At 36.1% G+C, this 26,181-nt stretch overlaps 2 protein-coding genes across 10 annotated transcripts in view; one reads left to right on the top strand and one right to left on the bottom strand.

Annotated features, from left to right (window-relative positions):
* Positions 1 to 522: 522 nt before the first annotated feature.
* On the bottom strand, positions 523 to 24,331 carry LOC134530559 (sedoheptulokinase-like). Of its 9 annotated transcripts, XM_063365493.1 has the most exons (9): positions 24,020 to 24,253; positions 19,556 to 19,630; positions 17,224 to 17,478; positions 14,886 to 15,121; positions 13,796 to 14,061; positions 13,135 to 13,260; positions 11,159 to 11,302; positions 7,608 to 7,803; positions 523 to 905 (listed from the first exon to the last, which is right to left on the bottom strand). In XM_063365493.1, exons 3-9 carry the CDS (start codon positions 17,440 to 17,442, stop codon positions 725 to 727), a joined length of 1,368 nt encoding a protein of 455 aa, XP_063221563.1. In that variant the 5' UTR covers positions 17,443 to 17,478; positions 19,556 to 19,630; positions 24,020 to 24,253; the 3' UTR covers positions 523 to 724. The 9 variants fall into 9 exon arrangements, with proteins under 9 accessions (XP_063221563.1, XP_063221564.1, XP_063221556.1 ...); XM_063365494.1 differs by lacking the exon at positions 19,556 to 19,630 and having other exon boundaries at positions 24,020 to 24,331; XM_063365486.1 differs by lacking the exon at positions 523 to 905 and having other exon boundaries at positions 6,250 to 7,803; positions 24,020 to 24,262.
* A 105-nt stretch (positions 24,332 to 24,436) lies between these two features.
* LOC134530568 (THO complex subunit 4) overlaps positions 24,437 to 26,181 on the top strand; it is a 36,773-nt gene continuing 35,028 nt past the window's right edge. The window contains exon 1 of the mRNA XM_063365518.1: positions 24,437 to 24,794. Coding sequence (XP_063221588.1) covers positions 24,582 to 24,794 — 213 coding nt within the window. The 5' untranslated portion in view covers positions 24,437 to 24,581. The remainder of the gene's footprint in view (positions 24,795 to 26,181) is intronic.

The raw sequence follows: 26,181 nt of genomic DNA, 5'->3' as shown, positions 1-26,181 counted from the left end.
CAAGCGCACACAACTAATTCTAACCTAGCTGCGTTGTACCATGCTTTTGCAGCACATATTACATATGATAATTGTGTGCAGTTTATTTGGATGGACACAGTAGCGACTGTTTTTTTAACTGGATCCCTAACAGTGTAAAATAAGGGTTCCACTTCCAAGTATTGGAACTAAGAACACTTTTACGATCATTACTACGCCTTTTTTTAACTCACTGTAACCAGTATTCGTTTGAACTTAACTCATCTAGTAGGGATGTTTTGAGAATGTGGTAAAAGCTGGATGGTCCAGAACAATACATGGAATGTCCTGGAGGGAACCCAGAGATGAGTCCAAAAAGTAGGAGTGTGTTTTCCAAAAAGGAGGGAAATTAACATGGACAGATGGGGCAACATAGAAAATGTTGTTTGCTCGTTCTAAAAGCAGTCCCAGTCAAAATTAGTCAACTATCCGGGACAAATATTACATCCTCTCGTATTTATTCCATAATGTGCTGCTTGGATGCTAGTCAAAAAAACTAGCCAAGACACTTGAGTCTTATATTTGGCAAGAAAATTTCTTTTCATATGCAACATACACATATACAATGATTATTTGCATGGAAGTTGGTAAAGTTGGTAAAGCTACAGGATGGACGGGGTTGGTTAGCTTGTAGCACCTAGTAGTGCAGTCTGGCAACAGTGAGTGATGAAGAGGTGCAAGAGGCGCAGGTGTGTCGGCAGCACGCTCAGCTGTCGAGGGCCGCGCACGCTGCCCCCATGGCAGCGTCCCTGCCCGACACAAACTGCACGGGCAGCTGGTACCAGTGCTGCACCTCCTTCTGCAGCACCTTGTTGCGTGTCAGGGCCGAGCCGATGCCCACGATGTGCTCTATGTGCGCTGCCAGCAGCATCTCTCGCGGCATCATGCTGCAACGTTCGTCAGCTCCTCAAGCACTGGTCAAACATTTATATTAAGTAAACGGATAATCCAACTATGTACCCACATGTACCGAATTTACTCTACTCTTAAGACACCATCTTAGGTTTTAGTATCAGTTTCTCCAAAATTAGTGATGGTTCGAATCCCATTTTTCTCGAATCCGAATCTCGAATCCGAATCCCAAACAGTACCTCGAATCCACCCCTTGAATCCGAATCCAGTTCTCAAGGGTTAATTATAAAATAATTTATAAGTTAAGAGAAAAAATTAAACATTATGCAGAATTATTTAACACTTTATATTTTTATTTAAAAAAAAAAACAAGGATTTTGACACGGTCTGGATCAAGACGATTCCGTTTTTGGTCACATGTTTCCTGCAGTGCTGAACAAACGTTCAGAGAACACTGTCGCAGGTGGTGAACACAAATATTTTTTGGACAGTTTATGTAGCCTGGGTGAACACGCAGACAGTTTTCCAGTATTCGAGAATGTTTATTTCTGGGTTAACTGTAGGATCGGGTACACATCGTTTGCCCTACAGGCATTTGCCCTAAACGTAGGGCAAATGCCTGTAGGGCAAACGACTTTAGGGCAAATGCCGTTTAGTGCAAACGACTGTAGGGCAAACGCCGGCAAGCACTTATGTTTTGGATTAACGAAACCACGCCAACTTTTAGGGCAGACGCGTGTAGGGCAAATGCCTGTAGGGCAAACGACTGTCGAAAAACTTATTTTAGGGCAAATGCCTTTAGGGCAAACGCCGGAGCTTGTTCCGAATGGGATTATCAAACATTTTGTGCAAACGCCTTTAGGGCAAATGCCTGTAGGGCAAATGCCTTTAGGGCAAACGCCTGTAGGGCAAATGACTTTAGGGTAAACGAAGTTTAGGTTATTTTGGGAAATGTAGGTTTTTTCAATTATGTATCGATTCAAACAGTGTTCTTGTAGTTTATATTTCATCCGCAGGGGGCAGTACCTAAATAAATGTTTTCCCTCTAAATGCAAAGTTTACAAAACCGTCGCTAGATGGCACTTATGTAAGCCTATATCGAGGTTTGGTGGGAATTCATGTGGTATGAACTTCCTAGATTCACCAACAGATGGTTCCCTGCGCTAAGTTCAATGTTATAGAATATTTTTTCTGTAAAATATTTCGGAACATTAGGTGATGTAAGGTCTTCGACCAAAAAAAAATCGTATAATAAAAAACAGTATTGGCGATCTAACAAAAATATCGCTGGGAAAAGGTTCAACTTTTTTTCCGGGGCTTTTCTTATTTCAATTTCAGCTGTCAGACGCGCATTACGCTATGATTACTTAAAATATTACGAGCATATAGGTAAATAATGCGAATACTAGCTGTTAATTAGCATAATAGTACTAATGCTGTTAAACTCCTAAATATTGTTCATACTATTTTATTCTGGAATGTATACACAACATACGGCTGAAGTACACAATGAAGAAGTACCTATTCCAGTTCGTTTTGTTCTGGGTTTTCCATAATTTGCATTTTGTTTGTAATGTTTGTGTTAGATCATTTTGACGTTCAGTTATAAGAGTTGGCCGATAATAGTCATTGGTTGGCATGATTCTTAAAATAAGCTATATCCATAATATAATATATCCATAATATTTACCATATTTCCATAGTGGATTCCACTTATATTCCCAAAATAAAATAAAGAAGATACGTAATGGTATTTCTCAATAATAATAATGTGACTTTAGCCCACCGCACACAGAACGACTTTCCTTGCAGGATTGTATGCATATTTTTTGTTCCACAATATTCCTTCCTTCTTCCAAAGTGACTTGCAGTGACGCGATGTAATGTTCACACTTAGCCTACTTAATAGTTCATTTTCAGGAAGATCACACCCTTGTACATCAGTAACTTGCCCTGATGAGGATCCATAGTCAACATTTGGTTTAGTCGATTGGAGTTCACGCCGTTTTAGTTTAAACCGACTATCTTCTTGGTAAGCCAGTTTACGCCGAGTTGTGCCGTGTCGAATCTTTTTACGAATGACTTTCTTGTTTATTGAACCAGGGCTCCTACCTGACATTTTTTTGAAAGGACTCTTCTCACAAGCTAAACCTTTTTTGAATCTTGTCCTGCCATGTAACATTTACGCTGAAAAGAGCCTCGCTGTGTCTGTGTGTAGGTAATTTATTATTTTGCGTCCATTAAATTTGGCAACGAGGCTCGTATAGAATTCTGCCGAATTACTGTTTTTGTTTTCTTTGAGATATCTGTCACAAAAAAAAATGTCTTATTAAAAAAATTAAAAACCTTTCGTTTGAACAAGATTGTTTTAGATATGAAGCGTCTGTGTGCATAATAGTGTGAAATCATATATCCCATAATTATAAATAAAAAATCCCCGATGGCAGCCAGTCGGAAAGGTAGATTTCGCCGTGCGGCCTACCAATATAAAAATTAACTTTCTGAAAAATTCCATAAGTTTCAATAACTATGTAAAATCTTATGAATATTTCTAGAATATCCAATGTAACAATAAATTGCAAATTAATTGTTGGCTCAACAATATGTATGGGATATAAATCCAATCCAACAATACATAGACATTCATATTTACCTCAATTAGAAATTCTGAAATTCATTGGACCTAGATCGGAGAAAATATCGCGAAATTTTCTGTAAGTCACTCTGCGAAATCTACCTAAAAACGATCTCAGGAGAAAAAAATTATAGTCGCGTACAAACTTAATTTATGGAGATGAACTGCGCGTGCACAACTAATACTATTTTTGATACATGATTGTTATGCTAACAGTTTTTGTTATGGTTTGCTGTCCTGTAAACCCGCCCCACACGACGCCCAATTTCTGCTTTATATTATATTATACCCATGGGTATAAAAGTGGGTATATAAATTTCATTAGCAAAAGTGAAGAAAGAATTCATTACTACATACACACGATACCCAGAGTTCTAACAGAGAAAACAGCCAACATATTTGCCGACCAAGGCTAGCAAGTCGGGTTGGATAAACCTATTGCGTACATTTAACCAAATACTGAATATATATATATATATCGTGCCCACTGTTAAAGTCGTAAGACTGTGGGCATGTAACAAATATGTAATTAACTAAAATTGCAACGGTTTATATTGAAAATTATGTCATTCGGTGAATTATTTTTTTAAATATTTATTTTGCTTCACTTACAAAACATATATAGAAGTTGATTCAGTGTTTAAAAACATGATCATAGCAATTTTGAAACTAATTTTTTTGAAAATATATTAACTAAAATTGCACTTTTTTTGCTGAGTCATTAGCATCTGAAACAGATTTATATTTAATGATATTTCTTTGTGTATTATACTTTTACGTAATTCATTATTGTACATTCCACGACATATCAAAATCGTTCCAGGTTTACACTCATACCTATGACATTCATTCAAATATTGTGGCAATATGGATGATATGATTAAATGCATTTTGAAAAGTTGTACATTTCATTGGCTGTCTCACATAAAATCAGTCTTTTATTATAGTTCACTTGTTCCCATAAAACTTAATAGGGGTTAAGCTATAGATGGGCTGGGCGAATTAGCACAATATGCACACTCTCGATGGAAGTATTTTCACCGCATTCTACAAACATATTAATAAATCGACAGATTCAGTTGGACACATGGTATATAAAAATTGAAAATAGGCATGAAGGTCTCGGAGGCTATTTTAACAGTAACTTTTAAACACTGAAATTGTTTTTATAAATGCATATGTATAATCTTCTGCCTTAAATTATTTTAGGATCATCGTTTTTAACACGACTTTAAGTGAAAATTCCAGCAGGCAAGGATAATAAAATTTTGTAAGCTCCTTTTGCTAACGCTTGTTTTTATATATAGCAGCAATATTAAATTAAGTAAATTCGTTCGCTAGTTAACCCCCCCCCCCCTCCCATCTAGGAAAATATTACATCATCAATCTCTCTGTTAAAAAATGATTTAAAAAATACAATCCAGTCACTGAGATTGGCGCACCATCTGTTGTAAGGTTCAATTACCAGCTGCATTCTTAGACTTCAACGTTGGGAAAGCAAACCGTATATGCTGCCATCTAATTTGTGAATTTTGTACTTAGTACTCATTTGGAGAATGGTTCCAACATTTGTCAACAGGGGCGACACACGTAAGGACATCTCTCTTCAAAAAGATTCATAGGGCAAACACCTGTAGGGCAAACGACTTTAGGGCAAATGCCTGTAGGGCAAACAACTGTAGGGCAAACGCCGGCAAGCATTCATTTTCGGATTATTGAAAATTCGCAAACTTTTAGGGCAAACGCCTGTAGGGCAAACGCCTGTCGAAAACTTCTTTTAGGGCAAACGCCTTTAGGGCAAATGCTGGAGCTTGGTCCGAATGTGATTATCAAACATTTTGTGCAAACGCCTTTAGGTCAAACGCCTGTAGGGCAAACGCCTGTAGGGCAAACGACTTTAGGACAAACGCCTGTAGGGCAAACGCTTTTAGGGCAAACGCCTGTTTGGAATGAGGAATGCGAGAATATGCTTCGAAAATGCGTTTAGGGCAAACGCCTGTAGGGCAAACGACGCACTCCCGTAGGATCACGTAAGAATCTGGTCACTTCATCAATTGCTGAAGAATCCGACTTGGTGGATTTAAGGCATTCAGGCATTATCTGTGAGTACAGTGATTCATGTATCCACGGAAATCGGAAAACGAAATTCAACATCCGACGGAACAATATTTTGTAGTTACCAACTTGACATTTGTTTAAAGTCCCAAATGAAGGTAAACGCTTTCCTGAAATATTTAATGGAAACTGAAAGGCGCCATCTTGGCTTGAATGGTTTTAGGCCATAAGAAATATTGTCATGCCTCTTTTAAAATTAAGCCTCAATAAAGCATAGTGATTAATATGCCCGAAGTTAAAAGTGACGGGGTGTTTTCTCTAGTTTACCCATTAAAGTTTTTTATAATAATATTAGTTATTTTTTATGTTGCTCAAAATGATTGGCTAACAAATTCATTGGTTGGCCATCATGGAATTCTCAGATAATACATATTTTAACGTTGGTAGTCTACACAAACCAAACTTGGTCCTAAAAAAATTCATAAATAGAACGTGTATCAGAATATTTAAAATTGAATTGCGATTAAAATAATAATTGTATAATGTATTAGTTTTTGTCATTCATTATTTGATTGTTACTATTACTACATGTGCGACCGTAACTTGTGATGAAAGTCGGCATTATTGTTGTATTACTAAGGAACAGATTTCTCAGTAAAGTTATTTAAAAAAAAAAAACAAGATTCATATTTAGTCTAGATCCTAAATGTGCTTTATTTTATTTTTTAGCATATTCTGAGAATACATATGTGATTTATGCCTTATTTAATGCCAATGTAGCGACAATGCATCCATGTTCATGAATATAAAGTAAGTTTCCCAAATCAGTACATGCTTCATAATTTTTTTATATAATAACGAATTAAAAGTACAATACAGTAGAACCTCGTTAATCCGTGATGCGCTAATTCGGGGATAGGATAATCCGGGACGATTTAAAAGAGAAGAAAAAAAATAAGTAAAAATTGTCAGCGCTTAAAATTAACGTCACGCGGGCCAGCGGCCGGCAAACACTACAAGCCATCGCGTGGGCCGCCAAACTCGGCAAGGCTGTTTGTACCGACCCTTTGTGTCGCCCCCCTTTCAGCTGTCACATTTGTCACTCTTTAAACTTGAGGGGGATGTCCTGACTTCTGCTTCCCGTCTCCCTTTGTTTGTTTCCACCCGCCAACGCACTGCAGGCGCCTGGCGAGTGACATGTCTGGCTGGCATTCAGCTGTACGAGGGGGAGGGTGGAGGGGGGAGGGTGCAAAGTCAGCACGATCTTATCTTTATCTCTTCGGCTGTTTTAAATGACCGTGAACTAATGGCTAGGCAGTGCTGTATTTTTTTAAGCCGAGACACTAATTCGAAGACGGCCGGCCCTTACCGTTAACGGCCTTAACCCAGCTGCACACCGGTGTCTGAGAAACTTGACAAGACCTTCCGGGCTTTTAATCGCTAGTCCGTGAAATTTGGTAATCCGTGATTATCTCGGTCCTGACCATCACGTATTAACGAGGTTCTACTGTACCTCAATAGGATGTGTTCCAAGGAAAACGTAAACAGGCCAAGTTAATTGTAAGCATTTAAGTTTTTAAAGTACTAAATTTACATCAACATTTTTCCTCGAATCCCGAATCTTTTCCCTCGAATTTCGAATCTTTCGAATACTAGAGATTCGGTGGGATTCGAGGATTCGAGGATTCGACCGGCCCATCCCTATCCAAAATACATTGTATCGTTTAAAGATGGACTTACAATCGAGAAATTATAAAAATGGGAAATGTAATTGATAGCATGGCAAAGAACAAACACTCACAAAAAAGGTTTGTCTTAAAATTATGAAAAATCAGTGCATTTGCACCAGCAAATTATTATCCTGTATCTGAAGGAACTAGAGGAAACCGCAAGACAAGGGATAAGTAGTGAAACGAGAAGAGTGGAAGAAAACACAAACGTTGCATCAGATGCTTCTCGTAAATCTGTAGTGGTTCCGACACCATTGCGATGTCTCGGATGAGTCCACAAAAGGAAGCTGTGAAGACCACAGACGAAGCGGGTGTACCTGTGGAGGTTCTGAATGAGCCCGCGGCACAGCGCCCGGAACACCTGCCCCAGCCCCAGGTTGCCGGGGTCGATGTTGCTCACAGTGGCGTTCTGCTCCGGGCTGTGGCGCTCCCCAAGGAGCGTAGGGACCACTCTCAAGGTCGACACCGCTGCATCATTCTCCGCCAGCGCCATCACGCACTCCCACACTTTGGCTGCGGAAACAATAGCACCACCTCTTGCAAGCAAGACAAACATTCCGTGAGACTACTGCAAAACAATACCAACAACTGATCATTGTTTTAACTAGTCAAAAACTATACTTAAATGGCAGACCATGACAAAGTTCAAGTTACAGATTTTGCCCCACATCATCCCAATTGAAAAGCATGTCACTACATTAATAAATTGATACATCTTTATAACTATAAAAATAGTATATTTACAAAACCTTCTATACAAAATGCAAACAAAATCATAACAAAAAAAGTGCTGCAGTACAAACTAATAGTTATTGTAACTAAGAACACACAAAGTACTGTGCTGTTACTATTTTCAGAATGCACAGAAAGTTATGACTTATTTTAATGATACTATTATTTATAAAAACTTATTATATTGACTGTTATTATTATTATGAAATTTTATTATTTAATTTGTATATTGTTCACCCGCAAAAGTTATTAAATATATATTCCTATTAATTAGGTATATCTATGAGAGATATGCTCTATGTAGTGGGGAAGACATATATGGACCGGCAATTAGATATACCCCTCTAAGGACCAATTGAACAAAACGTATAAACTGTGTTATTATACGTGTCATATACGAAGGATGTGGCATTGTTGGAAATTCTGTTTTTAAATTTAATTCAGTTTTGTGTTTGCAACTTTGTTAATACCTTTTGTTTACAAGATGTGATTTTGTAAATTTCGTTAACAGCATTCCGCCCCGGCCAATCAGAGGCCATGTTTCAAGTAGAAGGCGTCTGGAACGTTTCTATTTGAGGGAGAGTTATGTAAGATATGGCGTCCCAGTGAGATGCAAGGGCGCGGAGCCTGTCAAAAATTCAAAAGAAAAAAGGATATTAGCTATTTTAGACCATCCACAACAAAGGATGAGTTTTTTTCGTCGTGTTGTTAAATGTTTACTAGTTTGTTAGGGCATATTCTGACGAATATGTACCCAGGAGTGATTAGTCTATGTAAGTAAAAACCCTCCATACCATGTGAAACAGCGCCATACTAAAATTGTTATAGCGACGTACTAATTGAAAGAACATTGAGTTTAAATTGTATTATCAACATTTTAAAAGACTTTAAATAAGCTAAAACAGTAAAGATTATTGTAATTGTAAACTATCTAATTTATCAATTTTAACCCAGAGGTGAAACGAGAGAGATAGTTTTGTGTTCTACCGATCGTAAAACTGAGCTAAAGCCTAGGTACACGAACTCTACAACGAACTGAAATTGTTATTTAAATACTTGATTTTGTGGATTGCTAACTCGTTAATCACGCAAAAGTGCAACATAATATTACGTATTTTTGAATGGACCTAAATGAACTGTTGTATCGTAATCATGTGTGCGACGTAAATATCCAGATGATTAACGAACATGATAGTCATTCCACAACCCAGTTCAGTAATTTATTGATAATAAATTTTATTTAAAATTTTTGCAATTAATAAAGTTTCAACGTATGTTAATTTTCCTTACCAATTTACCGAGATATGAATGAACCTGTCATATTAACCTATGTTTTGTGTTGTGTCTAATACTCATTTGTGTTAAGTGGGTTAGGCCCTTGTGCAGCAATAGGCGCCGATGTAATAAATTGCCACACATGTAATTAAATATTACACATAATTACCAGAACCTGAATAATATCTGTGTTGTTTGACCTACCCTTATACACTATTACAAATTTTTTATATATATATATATGTATATATATGTATGTATGTATATATATATATATATATATATATACATATATATATACATATATATATATATATACATATATATATATACATATATATATATATATCAATATCGGCAGAAAGTAATAGTAACCAACAGTCAAACCTATCTAGTATAATAACAATAGAAAGTAGCTGAGTGGGGAAAAGCACAGCACAGTACTAATAACAAGATGATATGATCTTCACGATACGCACCAGCTCCTTGAAGTAACGCTGTTTAATATAGCTATTACCTATCTTCATCATCTATAACTGTGTACAATTAAAATGGTGAAATGATTTACATTATGCAGAAATATCTCAGACACGTAAGTGTGTTCAGTCAAGTGTCTCGCAAGTGAGCAGCAGCACTGTTGAGAAAGGCCATAAGCTTTAAAGGCAAGTTTACCTCGCACCTACCAGAAGTGCTAATGAGTCATGAGGTAGGCAATTTATAGCAGACATGCATTTTGCAAAGAACAGAGTCTGGAATTATGTTAACAGGTTAAAAATATATATTTTTTTTAATAGAAAATATTAAGTTTACCCTTCTTAATCTTACTGTTACTAGACATTGAAACATATCTTTAATATTAATAAAATAATAATTTTGTAACTCAGAAATGTACTCAGTAGGTAGGCCTACCCATAGGCGTGCCTACAGGGGGGGGGGGGGGGGCCAGGTGGGCCATGGCCCCCCTAATGTAATCACTCAGATCGGCATTTTCTTTAATGCATTCATTAATATTCGTATATTCCTGGCACTGTGACACTCAATCTGTTTTTCATTGTTGCAGCGTGCTAATTAACAATATTTTTAAACATTTTATCGTTCTGGAAATACAGCTGCCTTAGTTTATTTAAAACACGAAGTCCCTTAAAATGGCCAAGCAAAAAAATTTTTTTAAGAGGTTTGTTCAAGTTCTGTTGTCTGAATTGTTGTGTTTGCATTCACAAAAAAAGAAGTTCATTTCAAGGTAGATCTGGACCAAGCTATCGGAAAATTCAAGGGGGATAAATGTGTAAGTAGTGCCCTTTAAACATTGTCTATGGAAAAAAAAAAACATATTTTCAAGATTGTTAAAATTATACGGATATAAATATTAACTAGTAAACATATCTTGTTGAAACTGCACAAAAATATAAACACGGAAATGAGTGAATGTATTTAGGCTATTTAACATTCCAAATTCAGCTTCTGATTTAAAAATTTAGCAGGGCCCCCCCTAATGGAAATGTCTGGGCACGCCTATGGGCCTACCTTAGTATAAAGGCAATGTGGCCAGAGATTTTTTTTACATTGCAATTTAATTTTACGATGTTAATTATCAAAATGTAATTTAAATGTTTATTCAACTGAACTTTAAATATATTTAAACACTAAATTAACACAGTTATTTGATTTTAACAGGAGCAATGTTTTTAATTAAAAAGGTAGTCAAAAAGCACACCTTTGTGGTTGATGAACCAATTATTTTGATTAACATACTTTCTTATGGAAAAAAGTATTTTATTATAGCTTTTAGGATTAGTGCTCTGTTTTCCTGGAATGAATGAGGGCATTACTTGGAAGGGCGGGTGTACTCTCAGTGACTTACCTTGTGGAACGTTGAACCCCAACTCATGGGTCCACTGCTGTAGAGTGCGCACGAAAGTGGCGAGTGCGTTGCCTCCGTTCAGCGATGCGCCCACGGCTAGGTAGCTGTCTCTGAAGTAAGGGAAGTATTCAACGTTGCCGGTCTCTACAAAAAGCCATCAAACAACTTTGTTGCTCACAAGAAAAATTAATTAAATGTTATCGAATGAGTAATTAAAAATATTCAATGGCCAACTGAAAAAACTGCTGTGAATGTTGATGCAATATAAAAGAGATTAAAAAATTTAAATCTATGGTTAAAAAAAATCACATAGTAAAAATTAAGTACCCAAACAATTTGCACTAGTTTTGTTTATGATTAAAGTTATATGAAAATAAAAATATTAAATTTATACTATACAAAAAGCAGCATTAACTTTGATTTGTTTTGGTTATGCAGAAGCAAAAGTGCCACAATTGATACTTCAATGGCTCTATAGTACCTTGATACGTGTTTGAGTTGTAATTGGGTGAGCATGCTATTATAAATTCGTGAAATAAACAAGTTTACTTAATAACTAGTGGTTCACTGATTTATTTGAAACTTTCAAATGTAATTATAACATACAAGATGCTGTATTTGTAAACATAATGCAAGACTTTTTGAAGTATTACAAAAAATTATTGATATATAATGAATAATGATGTCTAAGAATATTTTTTTATACTATTTATATGAAAAAATATTTCTAAATGTAAATTAGTGTATATTCATTTCTGTATAAGTACAATTATAAAAGGAGCCACACAATACAATATTTGTGCCTGAATACCAGACCTGATTTGCATGATTATTTCTGTACAGTAAACTTTCATTAGTAAGTTTCACAAATGTACAAGAAAAACTTCCGGATTATTTTTTAACTTTGGCTTTATGTCATGTTAGCGAGGTCATGGAGATGGTTGTACTCAACACCAGTCAAGGAAATCGGGAAGGTATTCGCCATGGTCTATTGAGAAATTTGATCCTAGTATTTTCCTAGAAAGAATTTAAGGAAACAATGAAAAACTGAAATCAGGATGGATGCACTGGGATTCCGACCCTAGGTCCTCCCAAATACGAGTCCGACTACTTGCTAATGTGCTTGTTAAAAAGAGTTGAATCACAGGTGTTTATAGTTTTTATAGTAGGAAAACCTACAAAAGGAGGAACATCATAATTAACAAGATTTTTCATCTTTCAAACAAACATTTTGTTTCAAAATTGACAGTAGCCATGCTATTTTTTAAGTATTTAAAATTAAAAGTAATTCAACGAGTACAGCTCACGACTTGGGACAAGAATACATGGTGAATTGCGATAAAACTGAAATAACACCGAAAAGCATGTGAATACACCAACCATATAACATTGAAATTCAAGTTAATACACCACAAAGCACCAGAAAGCAATTAAAATCATTAAACTAATTAGAATTTTCCATCAAAACTTAACTCTAATGACAAATAAGTAAACTTTTAAATATTAAATTCAATTAATGTAATTATATAGCCTGAAGTTTGCACCACATTTTATGCAAATAAAATTGGAAAAAGTTAACAACTTCTTTTAAATCTTGCAACTGTGGTTAGTTACTCATTTTTACATTAAGACGTTGATACATTTTTCAAACACACATATTTAACAGATTTATTTTATTTGTTAGGAATAGTTAGACATTACAAATCACTGTATTGTAAAAGTGCATCAGTTATCAGTCAAAATACCACTGTTTTGAAGAAATTAGTATCATGAAACATTTAAGTGTTATTTGTTCGGAAATATGGTATCTTTTTTAATAAACAGATTTCGTAAAAAAATATAACAAATCACAGAGAAATCTCCTGTTTTAAAAATGAAATTGGCCTGAAAATAAAACAATAATATCTCGTCTCTACTCACGACACATGCCTTATTATCCGAGACAAAACCACTAGAGCTCACTTGTACGTACTAACCTGGAGAGGAGACAGGACAGTCTGGAGTGACGAAGGCCAGCTGGGCGGAGGTCGATATGTTGAGCACGGCAACGGCCGGCCCGATGTTGGGGTACACGCTGCACTGAAGGTCCCCCAGTGCTGCCCCTGGTGGCAACCAAGCAAACAACACCTTGCAAATTAGGCTCTAGTCCCTATCCTCCTCATTACACCTGATGCCATCAAAGTCAACCAACTCCAATTTTTACAAAATGCCAATTAATTATAAATGCAATTCTTGTGCTAATTTATGTTCTGAAGTGGGTATGCTACAATGGAAGGTTCTTAGAAGACTACTTGGTTTATAACTTGGCTGCAGAATGTTCAATGGATGTCATGTGCAGTGTTCCCTACAAGGTGGAAAATTTAGCTGGTCAAATTATTTTGTGTGATGCTCCTTGTCAGTATGTTCTTAATTACTAGTGTGCAATGTCCTTATGTACAATCATTGTAAATGTAATTGTATTGTAAACATTAAAGATTATAAACACCATCCATGATAAATGATTCTGACACACACTTCAAAAACAAATATGCACTTCATAAGTTGTGAATTAAGTACTGTGTGGCATACGGACTTGGGTAAGTTGATGAAGGCTACAGGATATCCCAAAGCTTGGCTGTAGCCCTCGGTGAAACTCACCGACGGGCGTGCCCGCCTGGATGCCGTACCAGGACTCTGCGAGCTTGCCGGCGATGGCGTCTGGCTTGACGACGCGGGGCAGCAGGCGCACGGGGAAGCCGGCCTCCTCCAGGACGTCCGTGTTCCACGCCCCAGACCGCGTGTCGAAGTAACCCCAGCTGGCAGCGTTCTGGACGGACATCACTGGCCGGTCGAGGTCGCACAGCATTGCCACCACGAAGTCCTGCACCGTGCCCGCGTGGCAGAACTGCTCCAGCTTCTCGGGCCTGACGACATGGTGCAATGCTACCATGCTGACAATTGCAGGTACTAAATGCATCTTCCCACTTAAGACTCAACAACTCGATGACTGCAGGGGAACAGAGACAGTGAGAGCATTGACCAAATGAATGGGTGGGAGGAAACAGACATCAATCGAGAAAATCTATCAGCAAACAAGAAGTCCACTACAATTTCCACCTGCAAGAAATCCTGATTCGATCCTGCCCAGAATAAAACCCTTAATAGTAGGCAAGTGATCTAAAAACTTAAAATTTGGGGGTAGTAGAGAAGGGAGGGTTATGACCGGGAATTTTTTGGTTAAAAGTTTAAAAGGTTTTGGGTTAAATTTTAAATAAGGAATCTTAATTTATTTTTTTTAAAGACTTCAAGCATTTTTTAAAACTTGAAAAGTCATCATTAAAATGATGGAGTACAGTATTATTTTTATTTTTCTCTGCAGTTTTCTTTTAGTTATAAGGGGGTCATTTTGGGTGGGGAAGGGCCAACGACCCCACTGTATCTTTCATAGGACCGCCACTGAGCCCCACACATACAGTAGACAAGTATACCAAGTGATAGTGAAAAAGGTGTCGCAATGGTGAAACCATTTACTATCATACGGGAGGGCCCAGGTGCCATCTTGATTTTGGTTTCAAACTCAGAACCTTTAAATATTTTATCCCACCGGCCAGAGAACTACAATTACAAGTATATACAGTAAAACTTCCTGTCCGCATGGTTCGTGTAATCATCACCTAGTAGCCTAGGGTACCAGGCAGGCTGTACATGGTACTTGAGTAACCAGGAACAGGTGAGCACAGGTACGCACTTGTGGCGTGCCATCCAGAAGAGAGTGGGGCAGCCGTAGCCCGAGTACGCCGGCAGGTGGGACTGCGCCGGGGGCAGGCTCGACAGGAAGGCAGGCGAGCAGCGTGTGTCCTGCCACGTGTAGAGGGCCGACACGCCCTCCCTGTGCACCTCCGGCCGTGCGCTGGTGTGCTCCCAGGCCCGCTCCGACCACAGCAGCACGCCGTGCATCTGTCCGCAGATCCCCACTCGCGCCACCTGCGCTGCGCACCGCACACCCGTCAGCTGGGCCGGCCGTGCAGTCCTCGTAATTAGGCAGTATGATTTGGCAAAAAAACCAAAATGGTCTCAAAAGTCAATTGAAACCATTTTTATTTTCTTGACACCAAAAAAATAACTATTGCATTCAGCCTCTAATGAGTTTATCTCAAGTAAAATCCAAAAAAGTATTGCAAAAAAAAAAAGGAGTTGTAAATGTGTCATTGTACCTCCACTAATTTAACACACCCAGCAGGACATAAATATGTCTCAGAGTTAAACACGCTTCACTTTTATCACTTTAAAAAAAAAAAAAAAAAATTAGCATGAAAATGAGCTGTGATAAACATTTGTAATAAATAAATAAATAAATGACATATGCTTTGAGCCCATTAAAGTGCTGTATTTCATACAAATGGACATAGTCAGGAATTCATGATGCATTTAACTGAAACTGTGAAAGTCCAGACAAATGCAGTCAGTGTTCCCTTCTGGTGGGAGTTATACTTCTCTGTGAGGCTCACGCAGAAAACAAGACTGTGCTCCAGTTGCCTTTTCTAGATTTCTGCCCCATGCCCTCTGCATGATCGGCACGTCAATGAAACAAAACAGGCCTTCAAAAAAACCACAGTCTCTTAAGAGCCCCATCTACCTGGGCACATACACATTGTGGAGAGCTTCAGGAATAACCACGTAATTTCAAAACTACTCAAGATATTGGAGTGAGGTCTGTTCACAAAAATCATTTAAAAGTTTGCTGAGGGCCGATGAATAGTTTGGTTTCCAAATGAAATTCTTTAAAGAAAAGTTAATACGGCTGAAACGTGTATTGTCAGAGTAATTTTAGGCATAAAATAACCAGTACAGATTCTTACGGGTTTGGCATTAAACCTTTATCTCCATTTCTCCGCCAGCCACCACTCCAATTTTATAGTTGTCCTATGCACGACGAGAAAACTGTGTGCCAGTTCACAACCTTGTGCTTAGAGGAGATATCGAGCTAGAAGCACCATCCTGCCTCACCAACACAAATACACCTCTGACTAGACGAGGCCTTTAAGACTAGGTCTCAAATGTCATTATGATTTAATTTTCTTGTGATAACTGTTGTTTAAGTGCTTCTCCTCTAAATTTATCACAATAGCTCTCTTGCATTTTAAGTTTTGTCACCAATTATGTCATCAGATATTAGTATAGTGTTATGTAACAGCAGAAAAAGGTTATCCAATGTTTATGATTATGATTACCTACTTGCTTGATGAACAGGGTTGGCTGATTTAAACTACAATTATTTAAAACACATTTTAAACAAAGGTTTAAAGCAAAAGGTTTTTATAAACAACCTAATGTTTTTTTTTAAATAATGTATTTTTTAATAGAATACCTTAATTATTTCAATGAAAGGTCTAATTAAACTTTAATAACAAAATTTTTATCAATTAATATTTCTTGTGATTTACATGAACAAAAAAAATATATTATTCAAGAGTTTATCATTTAAATTATCTGAACAAGTTATAAATATACTCCTTTGTGGGCATCCCCAACTGTACTGAATCCCCATTCTGTGAGAAAACATCCATTCAATGGAGTATCCTCCTCCTGTGGGGAAATACCCATTTTGTGGTTAGTCCCAGCCAGATGTGCAGATTTGCTGGACTTCAGTTCTTTGATGTTATAACTTTTCTGATTCAACATGAGTGGCAGAAAGCGGGATGTTATATGGCTTTAATTTGAACATGCAGAGAACCAAAATAACTAACGTAATAAAACAAAAACTGGTTTGAACCTAAAAAAAACCTGGCCCAAACAAAAAAAAACATAATGTTTATTTTTATTTGTTTTTCTTCCAACTCTGATTACAAATAATGTTTATTAAATATCTGGACTCTAGAGATTTAATTTTGGAACCAACAACAAAAGTAAAAGATGTAGCGATAAAAATTAAATAACTATAATATTGCATAAGAGCTTCCCGTAAGACTCCGTAAAACATAAATGAAAGCTTGGTGACATTTATTCTTTAAACCAAGTGCTAATCTTAATTAAACGACGGGAAAGAAAATCGTAGGTTACGAAGGTGAGAGAGCGACGTGTCTCACCCTCTTCAGCTGGTCCTTGGGGCACCGCGAGATGCAGCTGTTGAGGGCGGAGACGATCTTGGGGACGTCCTGCTTGTTGCCCTCAGAGCCCTGGTCGCTCGGCACGTTCGCCTGCGTGTCCTTGGCCTGCTTGTGCGTCACCTGGCGCGACACGCTGTCCACCAGACACACCTTCACCGACGTGGTGCCTATGTCCACTCCCAGCACGAGGTCCCCCATCCTGGCGTGTGGTCACTGGCCGGCTGCAATAACCAGCTGACAGACAGGAGTCACTTTTAACTATTTATTTATTTATACAGCTTCATATTTTTAAAATTTAAATTGCAATTTCAGTATCACCAACTGTAGTTATAATAATTTTTTTTTTAAATAAATTATAGGTATTAGCCACTGATTATTTTATAGCGATCTGTCCTTTACTAAAGTGCCAGTAAGTTAGTTTGAAAAATATTGGATGCTTGGTTACTATTTTTAATATAAACGTTCGGATGTAAATTAATATTACTACATATCGTTATTTAAGAACCAACTCCGCCTACGTACATTTTTTTTTTTTTTAAGATTTCTAAAACCGGCTATCATTAAGTTCCAGCATGGTCCAGTTATTAAGCTCTCCTGAAAAATCCACTTTTTGTCACATAGGAGAGGAGGTGTTGTTTCTTAAGTGATGATATGTATAAATAAAATGAGAAGAAAATTCAAATAAGTTTGTTGCTATGATAATACCATATAACCTCAGTATTATGTTCCACATTAAGTTTAAAGAGCACTTTTATTGACCACTTGTATCGACTACAACTCAGAATGCAGAAAACAATTATATTATTTGCTTGACAGTAAATGTGGTTGTAAGCCATTATTTATAATGTCTGATTTGAAAGAATCTGTCACTGAAAATATAACTGTACCTATTGCACATTTTCACAAATATTTGTATTATAAGATTGAAAATTTACTAAAATTGACAAATGAGGTTTTCTTTCTGCAATACTTTTGTACTAACTAACTTTAAATAATAACTTTAACTTACTAACTTTTAATAATTTACAAGCCTCAAAGTTATTTGTGTTTATATATATATATATATATATATATATATGTGTGTGTGTGTGTGTGTGTGTGTGTGTGTGTGTGTGTGTGTGTGTGTGTGTGTGTGTGTGTGTGAGAGAGAGAGAGAGAGAGAGAGAGAGAGTGAGAGAGTGAGAGAGACAGAGAGAGAGAGAGACAGAGAGAGAGAGAGATATGTGAGGATAAATGGCTCAAAACTTAAGAGTAGATACTACTAGAAATCAAAAGCCTAGTGTAAAATATAATCCTGAACCACTTAATAAAAAAAGAAATAACTGCAGTCTCTTACATGTAGACGGAACTGCTCACTTCTCTGCAATGAACAGCGAACTAGGTGACTGGGATACACACTCTTCCCTAACCAAAGAACTTACAGCTAAGCACATCCTATCACTTTATGTCAAGGGTTTTTGTTCAGCATTAACATATCTCCTTCAAGACGACAACATAACGCAGCCATTCCAGAGACAGTCAAGCTTCTCTGTGTCATACCACCCGTGGTTTGTAGATCCTCTGTGACGTCAGAACATCACATGCTTCAACTTTTATAGTCTGGACTTTGCTTTTATTTTTTATCTGAACACTGACATTTTGCTACAGTTAAGTCAGCAGAAAATTACAACATAATAGTAACATATATGATTGAATACTGTATTGTTGTTTAATTGTAGAGATTTGCAGCAAGCAAAATTAATTCCCTTATGTTAAGCTAACATCGAAGTATCAAACAGTGTCTATTAACATAAGTAAGTTCCTGCCTAGTGGGTGCAATTAATACATGTTGTCAGGCTAAACAATATTAAATTTGATATTAGGCCGGCAGATGCACAACAGGCAGGAAAAATGAAGCAAACATAGAACCCATTCCAAACATTATCTTCAAGACTTTGAATGTCTTGAAATACAGCCGAAACAGCTTTCATGTAACTAAATAACGGAGAAAATAATGAAGTTATATTCCAACTAAAGCTATTTTATACTCCTATTCATATTAATTAACTAAAATTTTAAGTATATAGTTACCAACAAAACAGTAGGTATGTATAAATGTATATTTAGCCATTTAAAAATAGTATTGTATCATGTGATGAGTTATTGCTGGTTGTGTGTTGTTAGGTTAGTATTACTACAAAAATATATTGGATAAAAATAAGATTTAAATTTGTAACTTTAATTTGTAAGAAAAATAAAATGAGTACTCATTTTATTGAATTTTTAAAACTAATATGTATACATATATATATTTTTTTGAAGTTTTACTTACATGAAAAATGGTAATGAATAGTTCAACACAAGGAGTAGCTTGTGCGACCATTAGGTCAAATGTCCATTGTAGAGTCTGGAATATTTGGAGATATTAAGAGCCTACACATTCATAAAAAAAATTCACAGCATGTAATTGCTAAAGGACAAATGCACAACTGTAGACTAGTGACTAATAGTTAGTGTTGAATTTGATCCAATTTGAATTTAAAACCTACAATTGTACTTCCACCCAATGGCCAGGAGCCCACTTCCAGTAACTTGCAATCCTGAAGCCCATTCCACTCCCACCCGGGTCTCACCAGGGACTAGCCCCCCCGGCCCCTTGTACTTGCCACTAGAGCTGTAGCAAACAGAATGTATTTGGTACTGAGTAACGGATGCACCATCTAGTACCGAGTGACGAAACGTTACACACGAATGCATTTCGTTACTAGCATTTTTCGTAGTATGGGTACCTACACTGTTTCAGTTCATGCAAGTACCGTTGATGCATGTATTGAAACGTTTGCTGATCATATGTTTTACGCATGCGCGCACTTATTCGGTGAATTTGAAAAAGTATGTTACAAAGAACAATGTTTGTTTATTAAGTAAAGTATAATTTGGAAATTCGTCGTCCAAGTTTTTTACTGTTTATTAAAGGTAGCCTATTGTGTGTGTAGACAAAGTTTGAGATTGGAACAGAAACAAGGTAAGAAAGTGTTTTTTACAAATTAGAAATATGTATGTTTTTGTTTTTATAGGTAATCACGTATTTTCACTTTTTTTTGTTCTTATCTTAGAGATATTATAATAAAGCCGCTCTAATGAGATTTAATTGTTTCTTGGTTAACAAAAGCTGTTAATTATCAAATATTGTTGATAGTTTATATTCGATTTATTATTATTTACGCGACGTCATACTGTACGCGTACGCAATACGACTTGATTCGTTGCTCTAACATAACATAGCATGTTATGAGGTATCAGAAGTAACGAGTAATGTAACGATATGATAGTAACGAGTACTAATTGTTATAGTAACGAATACATATGGGTACACTTTTTTTCGTTACTTTACACCTCTACTTGTCACTCGTGGACCTTGAACAGCCGACCAGCCCTTCTACCTGCCCCCTCCCCTGTAATTAAATACTGAAATACGAAATATTAATAAAATGTTGTTTTCTGAGAAAAATACAAGATTTTGTACATTAATGAGCTTCCGAGTCCACCACTGTGAACAGCGGATAGTGGCACTCATTGGTGTGGGAATAGAATGGGGTTGAGGGTGGCATAGTAAAGGAGAATGGGGTAAAAAAAAAACTCCTTAATGTAACTCCCCCTCCTTTTTTTTTTTTTTTTTTTAATTTTCATCACATTACAGTAGAACCCAGTTGTGTGTTGACAGACTTGAAATTCCAGCTTTTAAATACTGATAAAGTGTCTGATGTTTACAAAATAAAGTATTTTGTTCTGAGATTTTTAGGGTAGATATGTAATTGTAAAATAAAATATTTGTGTTCTAATGGGTACCTCAATCACTTTCAACAAAAAAAAACTCAATTAGTGTTTCATCCTTCTTCACTTCTGAAACACTCCCTTCCTTCAAATTGAAATATCTCACAGAACTGTTAAAATAGTGAAGTTACGTGATACAGTACAGTATAGATACAGTACAGATACAGTACAGATACAGTATAGTACAAATGTAATCATGACGACACTATGTTTTGTTCTCCTGACACTGTAAAATGCATGCACTCTCTTGATAAGAAGCTCTGCAATTTCCGCAAGTAATAAGAAAGAAAATAAAGGACACTAAGGCAAGTTGAACTTGTGCATCAAGGGTTTAAACTCGTAAAAAAAAATAGTTTTCTTTAAACTTGCAAATAATTTTAGGTAAACACATCCTTAGGCCTAATATTTTTTTTTGCTTAAATATAGAATACATCCTATGTTGAGCATTTATTCTACATTCCTGACCATTATCATGTTGTACGACGAGCAATAATAATATTGTTACAAAAATCCTAACTGAAAAGATCTCTCATATTTTTATAATTTATCTAAATAAAAAAAAATTCTTCATAATTTTAAATAAAAGTAATGAATTTTGTTTATTAGGCCCGGATGTGTAGTTTCAAAAATTGAGTCACGTGTAGTAAGTACATATTTCAACAAATAGGGTGCTTTGAAATAAACAGTACAATATTTAAAATATACAAAGAAAATATGTTAAAATTTTCTTATAACTTTATAATGCAATGCGTCACTGTGGTGAAGACGATGACGATGAGATATAGTTAAAGTATCCATGCCATCTCTGATTATTTTGCAAAGGTTTACAATTGTCTTCTGCAGAGATGATGCAACACAAAATTTTTAGCTCTCAGGAAAAAATAATAATCTATTTACAAATAGCTCCAATTTTTTTGCTAATTAATTCTGCAGTATTATATACTTGCATTAGTTGAAATTGCAATGCTAAATATGTAGTTGAGCGGTATTTGCGAAAAAAAATGTTAAAAATCCGAAAATACCTTTATTATATGCTCTTCAACTTTCTCTTTTCATTAAAAGCGTCGGAGATAAGAAATTCCAAATACTTTAGGAGATATCGAATTTTTAAATTTCATCATATGTAGTTCAGCGGTAGTTGCGAAAAAAAATGTTAAAAATCAGAAAATACCTTTATTATATGCTCTTCAACTTTCTCTTTTCATTAAAAGCGTCGGAGATAAGAAATTCCAAATACTTTAGGAGATATCGAATTTTTTAATTTTGCAATACAAGACCTGTGGAACCATTTGAGCGCCGCCATTTTTGTTATTTTGCCGTGTGTTCGTGAATACGTGAATCATGAATGCGTAATTAATAAAATGGTTGATTAGGTCTGGTCAGTTACATTATTAATACTTTCAAACTAGGCCGACTTTAAAAATAATGTGAATTAATTTTAATGGCTGTTTAGTTTTAAATTATATATAATGTAACTGACCTTACCTAACAAACCCGTAACAAAGGATGAACAGTAACAACTCACGTAAATTTTTTTTGTTACTTATTACTTGCGCAACAATATCAAAATAACAAATAAGACTTTAAAATTAGAAACGTTAAAAACTCACCTAAGTTGGAGGCGGTAATTAAACACCGTTTTAAACAATAAATGAACTAAATAATCACGTATTGGTTCGTTTGAATTCTGGCCTATTATGAATAATCACATGACATCATTATCCAATAAAAAAAAGTAGATACTCGTAAACAAGAAACAATGGCAAATGCCACATCAATGCACTGGTATTGTGATGAAATTTAAAAATTCGATATTTCCTAAAGTATTTGTAATTTCTTATCTCCGCCGCTTTTAATGAAAAGAGGAAGTTGAAGAGCATATAAAAAAGGTATTTTCGGATTTTCTAAAAAAAAATTTTGCAAATACCGCTGAACTACATATGATGAAATTTAAAAATTTGATATCTCCTAAAGTATTTGGAATTTCTTACCTCCGCCGCTTTTAATGAAAAGAGGAAGTTGAAAAGCATACAATAAAGGTATTTTCGGATGTTTAACATTTTTTTTCGCAAATACCGCCCAACTACATATTTACCATTGCAATAATGTAGAAGACCAGGGTGAATAAAAGAACCCAATTCCTTCCCCCTGCCCCAATTTTCTTATCACAACAAACATATGATAAGTTGTTTTATGAGAAAACTATAAGATTCGGTACATTAACGAGCTTCTGAATCCACCACTGTAAAGAGCGGAAATTGTCACTAATTATTGGTGTCGGAGTAGAATGGGGTGCAAAACCCTTAAGGGGCCCGCCTCGTCAGGGGTGTATGTGTGTTAGTGAGGCGGGATGATAAGCGCAACGCTCGATGGTATTTCTAGCGCGGTATCGCCTCTAAGCTCAAGGCTCTGAACTGGTGCGCAGTCTTCTCGTCGTCAATTGGTAACTGTGAAATTTGTGCGGTGACCGTATTTTTATATTACGGGGAAATGAAGATAAAGGTGTAATGCAAGCCCCTTAAGTGCTTTGAAAAATCTGTACCACTTGTTTTACACCTAAAAATTACTCTGAAAACAGGCGTTTCAGCCATTTTAACGCTTCTAGAAATACAGTTTAAAAACATGATCCAAAATTAAAAGTACTTTTCGGGCCTCAGCGAACTCTTAAATGCTTTTCGTAAACATACCCTACTCGGATATCTTCAGTAGTTATGAAATCGCGTAGTTTTTCCTGAAGCTCTGCACACCGTGTGTGTGACCAGGTAGGCGGGCCCCTTAATGCAAATGCCCCTCCCCTGGACGCTTTTTTTTAAACTTTCATCACATTATTGACATATTCGAAATTCCAGCTTTTAAATACTGATTAAAATGTCTGATAATGACATAAGTACAGTTTTTTCTTAGCTTTGTTAAGGCAGATATACGTAGTTGTAAAATAAAATATTAGTGTTCACGATGGTACCTCAATCACTTTCGGCGAATAGCTTGACTATTTTTTCCCTTCACTTCTGGACCACTCCCTTTCTTCAAATTAATAAAAACCTTCTGTAACAAGTATTTTTCACCTATGATTTTCTGTGAGTAATGAAATAATTTAAACAATTTTCGTTGCGCAACTAATCATATGGTTTTATCACGCATAAAAAAAATTATCCACGAAAATATTACATCATATACAATGAAATTGCTCATCTAAAATCCCTCTCTAATCAAAGTAAATGTATAATAGGTAATGTACATTAATGTTTTTATTTGTATTAACATATAATTTCCTATGAATTATTAAATGCAATAGCAAACCTAAAGGTAATTTTTCGTTTTATGAAAACAAATTTCTCTCATTAAGATCCCAGAATTCATTGCGATTTCAGCGTCGAGTCGTTGGCGCTGGTCATTCGCCATTTGTAATATTAACGGCGTTTTGTTGTGGTGTTTTGGAGGCCGCAACAAAGCCGTATTGTAGGGATTTTAAGGAGCGCACGTGATTTTGTTGTCTGTGAAGTGGCGTAACCAGATCTTCAATAATGGTTGATAAAATTGATATGAGTCTTGATGACATTATCAAGTCCACTAAAGGCATCCGGGGTTTGGGTCGCCGTGGTCGCGGTGGCACGCAGAGAGGCAGTAGTAACTTCACCAGACGGGGTGGCAGAGGCTTTTCTGGAGGTGGCAGTGTGGCCTCGGGTCCCATCAGGACGCGGCGAGGCGTTATTCCGAGGTCAACGCCGTACTCTAGGGTAAGTACATGTAACATGTCCGCGTGTGTTTTTTCTTTTATTACTCAGCATGCTCCCAAAAGTTTTCATTTATTAACCATCTATGTTATTTGTAACTTTAATGAAGGCAACCACACATTCGAATAAAGATGTGTTTATCCTAGTTTAATTTATTAATCTTCACACAAGGAAAATCCAACTTCAAAGGGTTTGATGGACAGAAAGGAGAAGGCTCTTTTTTTTTTGGTTAGGTCTTAGAAAGTAAAAGGAACTTGGGAAGGTGGTAAACGTGATAGTGGTGTAGGAGATTATAAGAAAATTAAATGAAGTCTGATTACCATTTGCAAGAAAATTTCAATATGTTAGGGTAGTGAGCCAATTTTTCAGTAATTATATGCTGTTCAAAACCTTTAAATAAAATCACTAAATTAAGTTATACCAGACAAGTGGAGCTTTGCACTAACCAGAAGTTTAAAATAATAAGTAAAGGTTATCACTTCTATAGTTACCGTTAACTTTTCTGTGAATGGATGTTGCAATATTCCAGTAGTTTACTGTTATTAACTGTTAGTAGGGTCTGTGGTGGATACAGATGCATCCACCACTGATTATGGTAGCTTATATAACATAAAATCTTGAGAATGGTTGGTTAGGATTGATTAGCTACTTAAATAAGAGAGTATTGAAAGTTCCTCTAATTAGAAGACATGTACAAGTGTAAAATATATGTTTTAGATTTTATTTATGAAAAAAATACCCCTTCGTAATTAAGTTGTACACTATATGTAATATAAACTGCCAAACTATTAAAATAGTAACATACTGGTCAACTATTTATAGTATCACAATACCTACCCTTTCACAGAATAGAATGGGGTAATTATGCGACGTTCCTGCTTTTTAGAATACAAAGAAAGAAATTCTGAAAACATGGTTTTCACACTCTACAGATGCCCCTAAATTAACCTGGAGGGATGATTTCTTAATTCCTACTAGTTTGTGAAAATAATAGTTTATAGCTTGCATTACTATACCAGCATCGGATGTTGGGGCCTCGTTGAATGAAAAGTAAATAAAAATGGTAAATATGTTTTTGAAGTGCTAGAGATGTCCCTAAATATACCCTGAGAACATGGTTCCTCAATTCCTATTGGTTCATGAAAAAAAAAAAAAGTTTAAAGCTTACATTGATACCTGTGTTTTCACACTGCTGTAACCATTCATTGTTCACCCACAATCGTGTATCTCTTTGTTTAGCACAATTGCAGTCAACTATGGAGAATTAAAAATAAGCTAATTCTTCCGTTTCATATATTGACGTTAAATGGGTCTTCTTGGTGAAAACATTTATTGCTTAGTATAAATCGATTTGACTTTGAATAACTCGAGTGTACTTAGACTCATTCTA

The sequence above is a fragment of the Bacillus rossius genome, chromosome 3, assembly GCF_032445375.1.
Source record: "Bacillus rossius redtenbacheri isolate Brsri chromosome 3, Brsri_v3, whole genome shotgun sequence".
Classification (NCBI taxonomy): Eukaryota; Metazoa; Arthropoda; class Insecta; order Phasmatodea; family Bacillidae; genus Bacillus; species Bacillus rossius.
This window is presented reverse-complemented; position numbering and strand designations above follow the sequence as displayed.